The sequence below is a fragment of the Agelaius phoeniceus genome, chromosome 30 (genome assembly GCF_051311805.1).
Source record: "Agelaius phoeniceus isolate bAgePho1 chromosome 30, bAgePho1.hap1, whole genome shotgun sequence".
NCBI lineage: Eukaryota > Metazoa > Chordata > Aves > Passeriformes > Icteridae > Agelaius > Agelaius phoeniceus.
In genome coordinates this window covers 4643459-4658571 of record NC_135294.1, presented here as the reverse complement: position 1 = coordinate 4658571, position 15113 = coordinate 4643459, and the positions used below count along the sequence as shown (strand labels likewise).

At 51.3% G+C, this 15113-nt stretch overlaps 1 protein-coding gene across 2 annotated transcripts; it reads right to left on the bottom strand.

The window, feature by feature from the left end:
• Positions 1-4675: 4675 nt before the first annotated feature.
• Positions 4676-13366, bottom strand: LETM2 (leucine zipper and EF-hand containing transmembrane protein 2). Of its 2 annotated transcripts, none has more exons than XM_054650646.2 (10): positions 13046-13366; positions 11755-12181; positions 10853-10996; positions 9924-10055; positions 8797-9000; positions 8168-8287; positions 7510-7620; positions 7291-7377; positions 6508-6582; positions 4676-5934 (listed from the first exon to the last, which is right to left on the bottom strand). In XM_054650646.2, exons 1-10 carry the CDS (start codon positions 13090-13092, stop codon positions 5884-5886), a joined length of 1398 nt encoding a protein of 465 aa, XP_054506621.2. In that variant the 5' UTR covers positions 13093-13366; the 3' UTR covers positions 4676-5883. The 2 variants fall into 2 exon arrangements, with proteins under 2 accessions (XP_054506621.2, XP_054506620.2); XM_054650645.2 differs by having other exon boundaries at positions 7291-7380; positions 13046-13364.
• Positions 13367-15113: the final 1747 nt, after the last annotated feature.

The following is a 15113-nucleotide window of genomic DNA, read 5'->3' as shown; positions in this document are numbered from 1 at the left end:
CTTACATCTCCCTTGGGTGGGGAGGGGGGTGATGGGGAGGGGACTCTGGGTGCTCCAGCTCATCCAGGCAGCACTTTGGGAAGGTGATGCTCAGCTGCTTTTGGGGGAATTCTGTTTTTCACGGCTCCAGCGCTTCCCATAAAAATCTTCCAACACCCTGCACTCCACATGGGCCTGGATAGGGTGTGGGAGGTGGCTGGCCATGCATAGAGGGAGGGTGAGAGGGGCTGCCAGCCCCTCCAGAGCCTTTAAATGGTTAAACTGAGGCAGCTGAAGCAGCTGCAGCATCACCGGGGCCTCCCTGGCCTTTTTAAACCTTTTTAAATGTGTCTGCTTGTTGCTGTTTCCCGGTGTAAATTAAATCGATCAGCTGCACTCTGCCCACCCCCCACCCCCTTTAAATTAAGTAGAGCTTTTAATCAAGTGATTTATGTTGAATTTGCAGGCCTGGATTAAAGTGGCAGCCCAGGCTGGGGGCCGGGCTGGGGGGCTCCATAAATCACAGCTCTCTTGGCACAGGGAGAGCTGGAGTTGGTGTTTACATCATCCCAAACTGCGGCTCTCACCGGCTCCTGCTCATTTCCTGGGGTTACCAGGAGGGCAATTAAATATGATAATAAGCAGAGCAGCTGCAGCAGAGCTGCTGGTGCTGCCTGGCTGGGCTGGGGAAGGGCCATGTACAGCTGGGTGCCCCTGTATTCCATGGGGACACAGCATGGACGGTCCCTGGGGTGTCCCCTGCACTCTGTGGGGACATGGGGACACAGCATGGAGGGTCCCAGGGTGCTGCCCTGGCTGGTGCCCAGCAAAAAACACCCACCTGGTGTTCCCTGCAGGGCTGGGGAAGGGGCACATGGAGCTGGGTGCCCCCTGAATTCCATGGGGACACAGCATGGGGGGTCCCTGGGGTGTCCCCTGCACTCTGTGGGGACATGGGGACACAGCATGGAGGGTCCCAGGGTGCTGCCCTGGCTGGTGCCCAGCAAAAACACCCACCTGCTGCTCCCTGCAGGGCTGGGGAAGGGGCACATGCATCTGGGTGCCCCCTGTATTCCATGGGGACACAGCATGGACGGTCCCTGGGGTGCCCCCTGCACTCTGTGGGGACACATGGAGGGTCCCTGGGGTGCTGCCCTTGCTGGTGCCCATTAGAAACCACCCACCTGGTGCTCCCTGGCAGGCTGGGGAAGGGGCACATGCATCTGGGTGCCCCCTGCACTCCACGGGGACACAGCATGGAGGGTCCCCAGGGTGACAGAGGCTGATGGCACAGGGCTGCCTGAATGCTGGAGCCCAGCAGGAAGATTCAGCTCCTCTGCTCTTCCTGCTATGCCATCCTCTCCATGTGGGCAATCTGGGAGATGGGGATACCCCAAAAGCTGCAGGACCAGAGCACCCCCCCTGCCCAGCTGGGCCCCTGCAGCCCCTCCAGCTCTGCCCAGTACCAAGGTCTCTGCTCAGGAGGGAGATGGGGCAGGATCCCTTGGGAAATGGCTCCAGGGCCATAAAGGAGCTGAAGGTGCTGCCCTCAGGAGCCCCTGAGCGGGTGGGGTGTGCTGGGCATCGGTGCTGCTGAGGGCTTGGCTCTCACAGCATCCTTTGTCCTCTCCGCTCCTCGCCTTCCTCGTTCTCTCCTTTTAAAGCCCTCGGGCTGTGCAGGGCCGGGACAATCTCCTGGCCCCAGCCCAGGACGTGGCTGCTCTGCCAGTGCTCAGCTGGGCTTTGTGCCCCTGCCGGCCGTGCAGGAACCTCCTGTGCCATCGCACCTCGGGGCAGGTCCCACGGCTCAGTGGGTGCGGGAAGTGATCCCCAAGCCCCCTCAGCCACCCTGCATCCCCCGTGTCCCACCCAGCTGTGGGGTCAGCAGGAGCCAGATGTGTGCAGCTGCAGCTGGGGCACACAGCTCCCCCAAACCCCCCTGTCCTGGGCACCACGAGGAGGAGCAGGATGGGACCATCCCTAGGGACACCTTGGGGACGTTGCCACCTGCAGCCCATCCCGCTCCAAGCAAGATTTGACCACGGAGCCCTTGCCCCGCTCGAGTTCAGGCTCCATCTCCTTTGTTACACGTTTATAGCAGAGGCAGAAGGGCTGCAGGAATGTGCTGCTGGGATCCGGGAGCTGTAAATCCCAGCCTTTGTTGTGCTTGGGCCGCACTAAATCACCGCTTTTCCCTCTGAATACTAATCTCCTCCAAAAGTGCTGACCGGGGCATCTTTTCCCAGCAGCTTTCAGGGGAAGAGGCTGACGCAAGGCCCGGGGCTGGCGCTGCCACAGGAGCAGCATCCAGCTGAAATCCCCGGCTCCAGGGCAAGGTGCTGAGGCAGAGTGGAAATTTTCCAGGGTAGAAATCCATTTTGATTTAGGTGGAACGTACATCTTTGAGTTAAGTCTGTAGCTTGCTGTTTAGTCTGAGTGCCTGTTCTCTAGAAGGGCTGAAGGACAAGATATAAGGGGGGAGGAGGGGGGCAGACAGAGCAGGGCAACCTGGCCCAGGAGTTCTCTCTGAAGAATTAATTGACACAGACATCTTTTGTGAAAAATCCTTTCCTTAGGATTTATTCTCCTGAGCAGCTGAGAGGCCTCAGGAACAAAATGTAAGCAATGGTTATCTTCTGCTGTGGAATGCAACAGGTGCATCTGGGATTGGGCTCATGTGGTTGTTTCTAATTAATGGCCAATCACAGCCCAGCTGGCTCAGACTTTCTGTCCAAGCCACAAACCTTTGTTATCATTCCTTCTTTTTCTATTCTTAGCCAGCCTTCTGATGAAATCCTTTCTTCTATTCTTTTAGTATAATTTTAATATAATATATATCATAAAATAATAAATCAGCCTTCTGCAACATGGAGTCAGATCCTCGTCTCTTCCCTCATCCTAAGACCCCCGTGAACGCGGTCACAATTAGTGGCAAGTGTCACTCGGAATCAGGGGAATGAATATGTATGAACCTATGGTGAAATTGCATGCATATGTATTTGAGAGGGGGATAAAAGGGGATCCGGAGTTCCCAGAGGTATGAGTGTCACGATTCCCACATGCATCCAGCGCTGTAACAAAGCTGTAATAAACATACCAGCTTTACAACTTTCACAAAAGTTGTGGAGTTTTGTTTATCTCCCCAACACAGTGCTGGGACGGACACGGGCGCCACAACACCCGGCTCGGGGCTGGAGCAGAAAGAGTGTGAGGATGCCCAGGGGAAGGATAAACAGCCGAGGAGCTGCTTGTGCAGGCTGAGGGGAGACTGGAAGGTGTTTGGCACCGGCGCGGCTGGAAAAGCTCTCCCCACGCCAAAGCACACACGGCCTTGGATCTCCTCAGCGTTTCGTTTGCCCGGCGCTGCAGAACAGAACCCCGTGATTTATGGGGCTCCACGGGGGTCGTTTCCTCCCCTCGCTCAGAAGGTCATGCAGCAGAATCGCTGCCTCTCCCCCCTGCGTGCCTGCAGGGTACGGGGTCCTGGGAAGGTGCCCGGGGTCCCCACATGCCAGGCAGAGCTGAGAGTGGCCATGTCCCCAAGAGCCTCCCCAAGGCAGCAGCGACCTGTGAGGCTGAGGAAAAAAGCTGTCTGGTTTTCTGATCTGAAAATGGGTTTGTTCAGAAGTGTGGAAAGGGTCTCTCTTGCCTCTGCCCGCCCCAGGGTGGGCTCCCCTGGGAGGAGGGAGGCTGGCATAGCCTGTGCCCGCTTCAGGCTGAACACGGGGCTGGTGCTCACTGCAGGACATCCAAGGAAGAGAGTCCCAGCTTCCAGATCTTTCTAAATTGAAAACACAGGAGGCAAACGGACACATGATCTCTCACACAAACACCAGTGTGATGTGGTGGTGCAAGGCTGGAGGATGGGGACGTGGGAGGCACCAGAGCCCACCCAGAGCCCACCCACGGCAGGGCAGTGCCCAGGTGATGCCAGGGCTCCCTGCCAGCCCCTCTGCTCTCTCCATCTGTGAAACTTCTCAGCCGAGGAATGCGCTGCTGCCTCGGCAGCCGGCGCTGGCTGGCTCTGCCTTCATCCCGCCCAGCCTCCTCCTCTCCCTCCGCCCGGAGCAGGGGCTGAGCCCTCGGAGCCGGCACAGCTCCGTGCTCGGATGGGGCAGGGAGCTCTCCGGGCCGGCTGGCAAATGAAGGAGCCGTTCCCTGATCATTTCACCCCAAACCTCCCCGGGCTTCCAAAGGCTGCCAGAGAAAGCCAGGCGGGTTTGGGAGTGGAGCAGTCCCGGGCTGGAACAGCAGGCGGGAGGAGACGCCTCCTTTCCTCACTGTGGCGCTAAGAGGCAGCAGTGACTCCATGTCGCAGACATCTTTTATGGAAAATCCTTTCCTTAGGATTTTTCCTCCTGAGAAGCTGAGAGGCCTCAGGAACAAAATGTAAGCAATGGGTATCTGCTGCTGTGGAATGCAACAGGTGCATCTGGGATTGGGCTCATGTGGTTGTTTCTAATTAATGGCCAATCACAGCCCAGCTGGCTCAGACAGAGAGCCGAGCTACAAACCTTTGTTATCATTCTTTGCTATTCTATTCTTAGCCAGCCTTCTCATGAAATCCTTTCTTCTATTCTTTTAGTATAGTTTTAATGCAATATATATCATAAAATAATAAATCAGCCTTCTGAAGCATGGAGTCAGATCCTCGTCTCTTCCCTCATCCTCAGACCCCTGTGAACACGCTCACAACTCCACAGCAAGGTGTTATTTTATTGAAACAACATTTGTTCCATTTATTAGACACAGATCCAGCACTGTAGACGGGCTGGGTGAACAAGGAGAGGCTCAGGTGCAGAGCTAAGGACACAGGACACCTGACAGCTGGCTCTGTGTTGCTGTAGGAGCCTGAGGCCTTGGGTTTAAAGTGCTGCTCCTACCTGAGCTTGGAGAACTGGCTCTCAGTCGGGTTGTTCTAAAGGCTGGCTGACCTCTGGAAGAGACATTTCATTCCTACTTAGCACCAAATCTAATTTTACAGTAAGTATAAATATACATATTTAAAATCCATAATGTGAGTAATTTCTCAGTATTTACATAGGACAGAGTAAAAAATTTAACAAATGCTAAAAACAGCTTTTCAGAATCCTCTGAGAGTCTGGCAAAAACTGAGCATGTGAGGAATCACTTTGCAAGCGTGGAGAGCACTTGGTGTGTGTTCTGAGCCTGGTGAGGATTAACCAAAGCTCCACCCTTAGGAGAGGTGTGCAGGTCCAGGTTGCTCCCTCTTGTGACCCAGAGGGATCCTCAAAGTGCAAGTCAGATTCTGTCACAGTGTGTGGCACCTGCACAGCTCCCACACTCACAGGCTGAGGCTGCTCCTGTCCAGCAAGGCCTGAAGCCCTTCTGGTCAGTGCTACCACCAAGTGCTGCTCCCTCCCTCCCTGTGGCCACCCCCCTCCTCAGTAAAACTGTGGCCACGTGGGTTCTTGTGGGCTGCTCACTGGCTAAAACACCCAAAGCAGGACCAAGAGCCTGAGCTGTGACCCTCAGGACAAGCTGCTGGCCCTGGGTGTGTGGGGATGTTCCTGCAGAGGATTTCACACTGCAGAACAGGCTTTGCTGGAGCCCAGCCCAGCTTGTTCTGTGCACAGGCCATTCTAACATGAAAAGCTGCCTTTGCTAAGCACAAACACCTGCTCAGGAACAGCACAGACAGCAGCACCATTATTAACATATTTACACCATAAGTTAAAAGTAGCAGGGCAAGGATCCAGCACAAAAGAGATGTCTGGGGCCATCCAGACAGCAGTGGCCTAGTTGCTAACAAGCTTGGGACAGAGAGAGAGAGGCCCCTGAGGGCTACTGCCTCCTTGTGTAGAGCAGCCTCCTGGGAAATCTCTGCTCCCTTTGCAGGAGCTGTGGAGATGGAAACTGCTTCCTCCCAGTGCTGGCTCCAGGTTAGGCTCCATTGGCACCAGCCTTGCTGCTCTGGGATGCTTCCATTTTGGTCTAGGGGCAAAAAAGAAAAGGGCAGATTTTAGGCAGTACAAATTCTTGAAATTCAAAACCTTTTCTGAAGGTGTTTTCCCATTTAGCATGGAAGCTGCTCTGGAGAGTTGATAGGGAGCAAAGTTCTTCAGGTTAAAGGAGACAGGAGCCTGTCTGGACTCCCAAACTTGCCTTAAGCAGCATCCCAGATGTGCACATAAGCACCTGAACTGAAATCAAATATTCACAGAAAGAAAATGGGCAAAACAAAGACAATCACTGCAGAAATATTTTTACAGCTACAAAGGGGCTCTTACCCTGCTGACCCCAAGGGAAGGCTGGTCTGTCCCACTGGCCCAAGGCAGATTATTAAAGACTACAAGGATATGCCAGTAATTCCCCCCAGTTTGACTGCTCTCTGTCATGTGTGGTATCTTTGTATTGAACAGCCCCCAGTTCTCATCCAGTTTCTCCAGCTGCTCCCTGAACTCAGCAGCATTCACAGCATCCTGCACTCCAAACTTCCTCAGTTTGGCTGCAAGCTGTGTGAAGAACAATCTCCTTTGGGAAGTGTAAGGACTCTGACAGGCTCACCTCTCGTGGGGGAGGCTTCACTGATGCTTCAGAGAATGGCAATTTCTCTTTTGGCTGGGACACAAATTCTTCAGTCTTTAAGGAAAAAGCAGCTGTAAGTCACAGAACCCTCTCAGAAAGACCCAAACCCCCCAGGCCCTTCTCCCTTCTGACAAGGCTGTTCCCTGCTAACTCTGTGAAAGCTGTGCTGGCATTTCCATTGTTTCCCCAGCACAGTTTAACTATGTGGAAATATTTCTGGCAGTTGATACAATATTCTTTGATTCCTGCTGCTGCTTTTATCAGCTGGGACTAATCTAAGGAATTCACTGCAGTGTGATGCTGAGAACCATATGCTCTGGCTTTCTTACTCCAGATATTTTGGCTCATTTTGTCCTGGACAACTGAACCCAAATTCACAAAGAGGGCTAAAAACAAGTCCTCTTGAACTGGCTCCTCTGAGCTGAATGTACCTGGGCTGAGGCCTGAAGCAATTCAGGCTGAGGCTGAGTCCTCCCTGGCTGGGAGCCAGCACCATGGTACTCAATAACCAGCTGCTCCCAGGCACAGCACCAGTTGTGCCACAGCAGATCCCTGCTCCCTTCCCTTGCCTCTCAAATCAGAACATGCAAGTGAGAGGCTCTTGGAGTGAAAAACACCCACACAGTGCAAGAACAGACACTGCTCGTGCTCTGTGCTGTGGTGTCAAACACTGGGTTTGTCCAGCTTTGGAAAGGTTTGGTCACACCCAATTCCCAACCATTTCAGCACAAGTTTTCCTGCTTGCACACTGCTGTTTCTAACCTTTCTTCCCTGTACAACAGGGGCAGGATCCAGGAGGGTCTCCTGACCTTCAAGCACAGATGTCATCACTCCAGCAGCTTCAGTTGTCTGCTGAAGAACACAGAATCACAACTTCAGTCCACTTGTAGGCTCAGAAAACAAGATTCTATCAAAGTCCTTCATTTTTATAATGCATAATGGTTGACCTATTAACCTAAGAGCTTTATTCAAACCACTTGCCTTGCTCTGTGGAATGGGAACAGATTGTGGCTTTATATCTATTAAGTACAAGGCACGGGAAAGCAGGAGGAGGGAAGAAGGAATGTTCTCCTTTAAATGCAGATCCAGCCACTGTTGGAAAAAAACAGAAGGAAAAATTGCTTCATATTGGCTCTATGTGAGTATTTATTAATACAACACTCTGTCCTTAAAGCAATCTTGAGTTTGGATAATACAGTTTTAAGTTACCATAATGAGAAGAAATGGGTCTGAAGAGTTAGGAATACCCACTTAACCAAATAGAACCAGGGTCAGACAGGAGCAGGGTGGTTTTTTCTTTAGTCTAGGACATAATCTGGACCCTTCATGCCTTAGAGCTCAGCTCTGTGGGTGAGGATAATACAGTGTTAAGTTACCATAATGAGAAGAAATGGGTCTGAAGAGTTAGGAATACCCCCCCTTTCAAACAGAACCAGGGCCAGATAGGAGCAAGGTGGTTTTCTCTTTAGTCTAGGACATAATCTGGATCCTTCATGCCTTAGAGCTCAGCTCTGTGGGTCAGGATCCAACTTGAAATTCATGCATGAATTCTCAGGAAGCTGTGCCTGCTGCACCTGAGCCCTGCCTGGAGCCTGTCCTCTGATGAACCTCACAGCAGCCCAGGCCAGGGCACACTCACCTGGCCCAGCTGCTCCTTCAGCTGCTCCTCAGAGAGCCCCAGTGACCGCATGCCCCTGGCCCTGCAGGCGCTCTGCAGCTCTGCCACGCTCAGGCCACAGACCCCTTCCTTGGCAATCATCTGCAATGAACAGCAACATTCCCATGCAGGCACAGGGCAAGCCAAGAGCCTGCTGCACCTGAAAGGGCTTCTGGAGGTCCCCAGTCCAATCTCCTGCTCAAAATTGTTCAGTATTTGTGCTTTGAACCTCTTTAGGGATGGGGATTTTGCAACCTGTTCCACTCTTTACCCACTCACTGATTTTAATTTTTTTTCTTATCAAGTTGAAATTTCCCTTGCTGCAACTTATGGCCACTACCTCTGCATGTGTAAGCCTGGTTCCATTTTTCCAAATAACCCCATTGCACATCCAAAAAAGCATCCCTTTTTTCATAAGTTAGCATGACTCCAAAAGGAAACGTTCTAGTGGCAATATCTGCAATGCCAGACTGCAGGGAGGTGAACTCTCATTCTGTTTTCTCTTCTGGGATGTGTCCTGGGGAGGATGTGACTCTCATCAACAGCAATCTCCCCTGCTGTGAGGGGGTGTGGGCAGCTCCTGGCTGCTGCTGCTGCTGCTGCAGACCCACCTCGTCGTCGGCCTTGATGCTGCGCAGCCGCATCAGCAGCTGGAAGCGCAGGAGGTTGTTGGTGCCCAGGGGCTGCAGCTCCAGCAGCTTGCACAGGGCCACCAGCTGGGGCCTCTCCAGGTGCTCCAGGGTCAGCTCGTCCTCAAAGAGCTTGGAGAAGCGCACAATCTCCTGTGTGCTGGGCTGCTGGCCACTGGCACGGAGCTGGGGGGAGGCACCAAGAGCCATGAGCTGAGCAGGATCCCCAGCTGGAACCTCCCCACCTTCCCCTTCCTCCCAGGGGAATTCCTGTCCCTGCTGGAGACAGCACCATACAGGGGCATCTTCACCTGGGAAACTCCCCCCATCTTCCCCTTCCTCCCAGGGGAATCCTTATCCCTGCTGGAGACAGCACCATACAGGGGCATCTTCACCTGGGAACCTCCCCCCACCTTCCCCTTCATCCCAGGGGAATTCCTGTCCCTTCTGGAGACAGCACCATACAGGGGCATCTTCACCTGGGAACCTCCCCACCTTCCCCTTCCTCCCAGGGGAATTCCTGTCCCTGCTGGAGACAGCACCATACAGTTCAAAGTCACAGGAGCTGAGGCAAGGCACAAACAGCCCTGAGTGGGATCCCCAGCTGGGAATTTCCTTCCCTTTTCTCACAGGGGAATTCCTGTCCCTGCTGGAGACAGCACCATACAGTTCAAAGTCACAGTGAAACTGTTACTGAGTGGCCACTGGAATTTCCAGGAGGTGAAAGGTGTGCCCTGCCAGGCTGGGAATTCCTGTGAGCAGGGCTCTGCTGCTGGGACACAAGGTACAAACAGCCCTGAGTGGGATCCCCAGCTGGGAATCTCCCCCCCTTCCCCTTCCCCTCCTCACTGGGGAATTCCTGTCCTTGCTGGAGATACAGTTCAAAGTCACAGTGAAACTGTTATTGAGCAGCCACTGGCAGTTCCAGAGGGTGAAAGGTGTGCCCTGCCAGGCTGGGAATCCCTGTGAGCAGGGCTCTGACTGCAGGGTGGCCAGGGAGGCACCCAGGGAACAGCAGCTGCTCTGTCCCCACAGCCCTGGTACAAATACCCTGCTCTCTGCCCCAGGCAGCAGCTCAAGGTGTGTCTGTGCCATGGCTGCCATCCTACCTCGTGCAGGTAAAAGAATTGTTTCCCTTTTCCTGTGTCTGCCTTGTTCCTTTTGGCCATCTCTGCAATGGTCTCCCGCAGGAACTTGGCTAACTCCAGCCTTGCATTCAGCTTCTTCTTCAGCTTCTCTTCCTTCATTTGGGAAATACAAAGTTATAAATCAGAAAATGGAATTGCTGTGCACATTCCTTCTGATCCCTGTCTGCAGCACAACCTTCCAGAGTTTGTGGGGGTCCTCAGTATGAGGTGAGAGATGAGAATTTGACTCCATGTCTCAGAAGGCTGGTTTATTATTATATTATATTAATTATATATTATATAATTAACATATATTATACTATTTAATTATTATATATTATATATTATATATAAAATTATATATAATATATTATATTATTATTTAATTATTATACAATTAATTATATATTATATACATACTATACATTATATATAGTGTATATTATATCTACTATATATGATATAATATATATTCTATATATTATATACTAAATATTATATATTATATACTAAATATTATATTTTATACTATATTTTATATACTATATATTATATTTTATTTTAAAACTATACTAAAGAAAGAGAAAGGATACAGACAGAAGGCTTAACAAGAATGAATAATAAAAACTTGTGGCTCCTCAGAGCCTGGCTGTGATTGGTCATTAAGTTAAAACAATTCACATATTGGATAAACAACCTCCAGACCACATTCTAGAGCAGCAAACACAGGAGAAAATCCTGGGCAAAGAGGACTTTTCAGAAAATATGACAGTAATATCACAGAGCTCAGGAATGAGCTGGGAATGCCTCAAGCATGGGGTGAGGCTGATGCTCACTGGCAGCACAGACAGGGAACAGCAGCCCTGCACAGCTGCACAGATGTTCTGAGGAGCTGGGGACACTCCACAAACCTTTTTTGACTCCGTCTCAAACGTCGAGGGCAGCATGTCAGGGAAGAGCTTCAGGAACACAGGTAACAGAAATTCCATGAAGGGAACAATGACAAACACCAGGAAGGGAACCAGCCTGAAGAGATCTGCACAAGTTCTCAGCAGCTGTAGGGAGAAAAGCACAGCAGGGATTACCAAAGTGTGCCCAAAGAAGGGGTTAAGCCTCTTACTGCATCACTTTATCCAGGTGTTGTTGACAGTAAAAGATTTTAAAATCACAGAAAAATCGGGGAGCTAGAAAGAAATTTAGGCTTAGTAGGCCCTGGGAAAGTTAGGCCTTGTATTCTATTCTATTCTGTATTTTACATATATGTATAGTTATAGTTATATTATATATAATATAATATAAAAATAATACTATATATATATAATATACTGTGACATATATAGTATTATATATATAATATTATATATTATATCTATTATATATAGTGTTATATATATACAGTATTATATCTATATAACTATATATAGTTATATATAGTAATATATAGAATATTACTTTATTAGATTAGGCCTTGCTAGATCACATGAAACTGCACCTGTGTAGTCAGTATATGATAAAAGATATAATTGTTAGATATGATTAAATATAATTATTGTTTAAAGAATCATGAGAAACTATGTTAGGGGTTTGAGGAGATCAGGAGAAATCCAGGTTTGGATGAAATCAATGTATACAACAGAACAATGTAAGTTTAATAACTAACATGTAAGTTATATAATGATAGAATATAAAACACGTTCAGCCCAAAACCATGTTGCAGTCAGATTTTGGTCTGTACCCCTGACCCAAATAAAAGCACCTGCATGTAATTATTCTTTAATTATGTGTTCCTGAACATTAACATTGTGGCACTCACCCTTCTCCTCTCCCTCCTGGTGAGCACCTGCCCGTGCAGCAGCCTCCACACCATCCTGGCAGCCACCTTGGTGTCAATCCAGAGCAGGTGGAACCCATGGTAGTAATGCTTCAGCTCATCCACGACTCTCTGTCTCAAGGATTTCCTCCCTGCAGGAGCCACCACTGTCTGCTTGGCCAGGCTTTTAGCAGCTTTAGCTCCCTGGTTCCTGGGCTTTCCGTGGGGCTCCCCTGGCAGCAGCTGCTGGGAGCTGCTGGAGGTGTGCAGGGTGTGGGCAGGTGAGCGAGGCAGGCAGGCTCGGCGTGCCCAGGCCTGGCTCTTGGAGTCCCTGCAGCTCCAGGCGAGCTGGGGATCCACCAGCTGGACAAGAGCAGAGGCTGGGGAGCACGGAGGGCTGCAGTGAGCCAGGAGACGGGAGCCCCTGAAACTGGAGAGGTGTTTGGGTAAGAGCAGGGCAGCAGAACCCAGTGCCAAGGTGTCAAGACATCCCTCTGGCTGTGCTGGGCAGCCCAGACCCCTGCCAGGGGGCTCAGAGACCCTGGCACAGAGCCCAAAATGCCCCTGTGGGTGTGATTATGACCAAGTTATCAACCTTAGATGAAGATCTGCAAGCCATAACAAATTAAGTAGAATAATAGTGGAGTTATCACGGGGTGGAAAAGTAGATTATGGGGGTTCAGGAGGCAAGATGGAGGGAACTGGCTGTGTCCAGCCTTTCTCCTTCTTGGCCTCCATCTTCTGCTGTGATGGTGGCACTTACAGATTGGTTTAGAGTAGAAGCTCACTGTCTAACATAGGTGATGGGTATTGGGAAGGAATTGTAAACATTGTACACGTAGTTTTTAGTATAAAGACATAACACTGCCCCGGGGGCAGGCAGAGTGCCTGGAACTGTCCTGCTGGATGGACCACGGCAGGGCAGGAGAAAATTTTTTATATATAAGATACAATAAACAACCTTGAGACCGAGAACTGAAAAGCCCTGACTCCTTCTTCAAGCGCCGGGCTGGGAAAAGAGACTTTCTAACTTTTCTCGGGGTCACTCTGACAAGCTAAAGATCCCGACACGAGGCATCACACCCAAACCAGCCCCCTCAGCACCAAACCAGCCCCGTGAAATCGCTTTAGTGCTGAGAGCCCGATCCCCAGCAACGGCTGCAGTACCGACAAGCCGTGCTGTGCCCTTCCCTGAGAGGGGGAGCCCCGCCGCGTCTCCCAGAGCCGCTTTAACGGGGAATGGATAAAAGCTCCAAACCCCCCCCCAGGCCCGTCCGACCCCGCGCGGGCTCACCTGGCCCTGGCCGCGGCCAGGAGCGCGTTACAGCCGCACGCAGCCATTGCTGGGCCGGGCGCGGCGGGCCCTCAGCCCCGGTAGCGGCGGGGGGCGGCGGCAGCTCCGGCGGGCGCCGGGGGCCGCCGGGGCCCGGCCGGCCCCATCCCCGAGCGCTGCCGGGCGCGTCGGGGCCGGACCGGGGGCTGCCACGCTGCCCCTCTCCGGTCCCGGTGCTCGTGGCAGTCCCGGAGATGCCGATTTCTGTCCCGGTGCCCCGGTGCCGGTTCCGCTTCCGGTTCCGGTCACCGCCGGACGCACTCCTCCTGCCCCGCCCACCCGTCCCGTCGTGCCCCGCGCGCGCCGCTCTGACCCGTGGCCGCTCTGTGGTGAATGCACCATGACGCCATCGCGCCGCGCCACGCCCTGCTCGACTCCAGCCAATCAGAAGTCAAAGTCGCTGTCCTGCCGGAGGTCCGCCCAATGGGAGCGCAGTGGGGCGGGGCCTGACCCGAGGAGCCCTCGGGAAAAGCCGCTGATTGGGCGCGCGAGAACGCGGCGGCGCGCGGGCTGTGACGTCACGCGGCGGTGGCATGACGCCATCGCGAGACGGGGTAGTTGTGCGTGACGTCACGCGCGTGGCGAGACGCTCGGGACCGGCCCGCGGGGCCCTGAGGCCTCGGGCGGAGCCGCACTGGGGCCTGAAAGCACATCCAGGATGTGAAAAATGCGTATTTTATGATTGGCTTTTCGCAATTAAATTGAATATTATATGAATAATTAAAATGAATATTATATGTGTTGTGTTTGAAAATAATGCTGTAATAATTCCATTAAGTAGTTTGTTAAATATAGTTTTGGGTTATAAAAAATGTTAAAATAGAAAGTATACTATGTAGGGTACTTTTTTTAAAGAAAGGACTCGCAGCGAAATAGCAGCCACAGGACACCTGAATCTTTCAGAGAAAGAGAATTTATTGCCCTTTTATCAGAAGAAACGAACTTCTTCCCGCCTCGAAGGTGCTGTTAGGATTCAGAGGAAGAAGCTGACACTGCCCAGACAGAATCCTGTGTTTGAATGGAATTTATGCATCATGGATGGGGTGTATGAATATGCAACAGGCTGTTGCTTTTAAGGGTTAATCATCTGTTAATGTGGGTCCTTTTTTGGGCTCGTGCTGCCCAGAAAATGGTACCTGGATGTCCGTAACTCTTTGTCTCTATTGTCTCATATTGTCCTAATTCAAATTGTCCAAATTATTATTACTCTAATTGTATTACTATTTTTATAACCATTTCATTATTATTAAACTTTTAAAATTAAAAAAAACCAAGTGGTTCGCATTTTTCACAGCTGAGGTGTGGGTGGAACACACTGACAGCTCAGAAACATTCCCAGCAGGTGAGAGGTGACTTGATCCATTGGAATTTTTAAGGGCCCTTCCAACCAGAGGCATTCTGAGATTCCATTAAATATTAGCTGGTTTTCAGAGACTAAAGGGGAAACAAAACATTCAATTTTCCCAGTGAAAAAAGGGTCTGGAACCTTTTGGCTAATGGGTGCCCAAACATTGAACAGTGTTTTAAAAAGTAGAAAATAAAATAGGTTAGAGGGGTGAAAAAGGGACAGAGCTCCCGAATCTGCTGCCAAAGCTCCCAGTTTAAAGTGTTTAAAGGGCTTTAAACTGGGCTTTAAACACATTTAGATTATGTATAAAAGAGCTTTTCCTGTGGGAATGAGGGACATAGATGAGTCTCCTCTCCTATTCCTAAGGAGACCCTATGGCTGTTCCTGCGCTGTGCACGGGCCTTTAGGAAGGTCCCTAAAGTGAGGAGCAGAATCAATTTTTAAATTTCCTTTCTTACAGCTCTTCCCAGCCCAGCCCCTCGTCCCTCTTGTCCGAGGGGCCCAGAAAAGGACACAAATCCCGCCCAGTCCCCTCTTGTCCCCGGTCCTCTCTGGGGTCACGGCGCCGCCACACCGGGCCGAACTACACCTCCCGTGATGCCTCGCGGCGGGCACCGCCCCGGCGGCCAATGGGCGAGGGCGGCGCGTGCGCGCGCGGCTGCGCAGTGCGGCGGCGGCGGG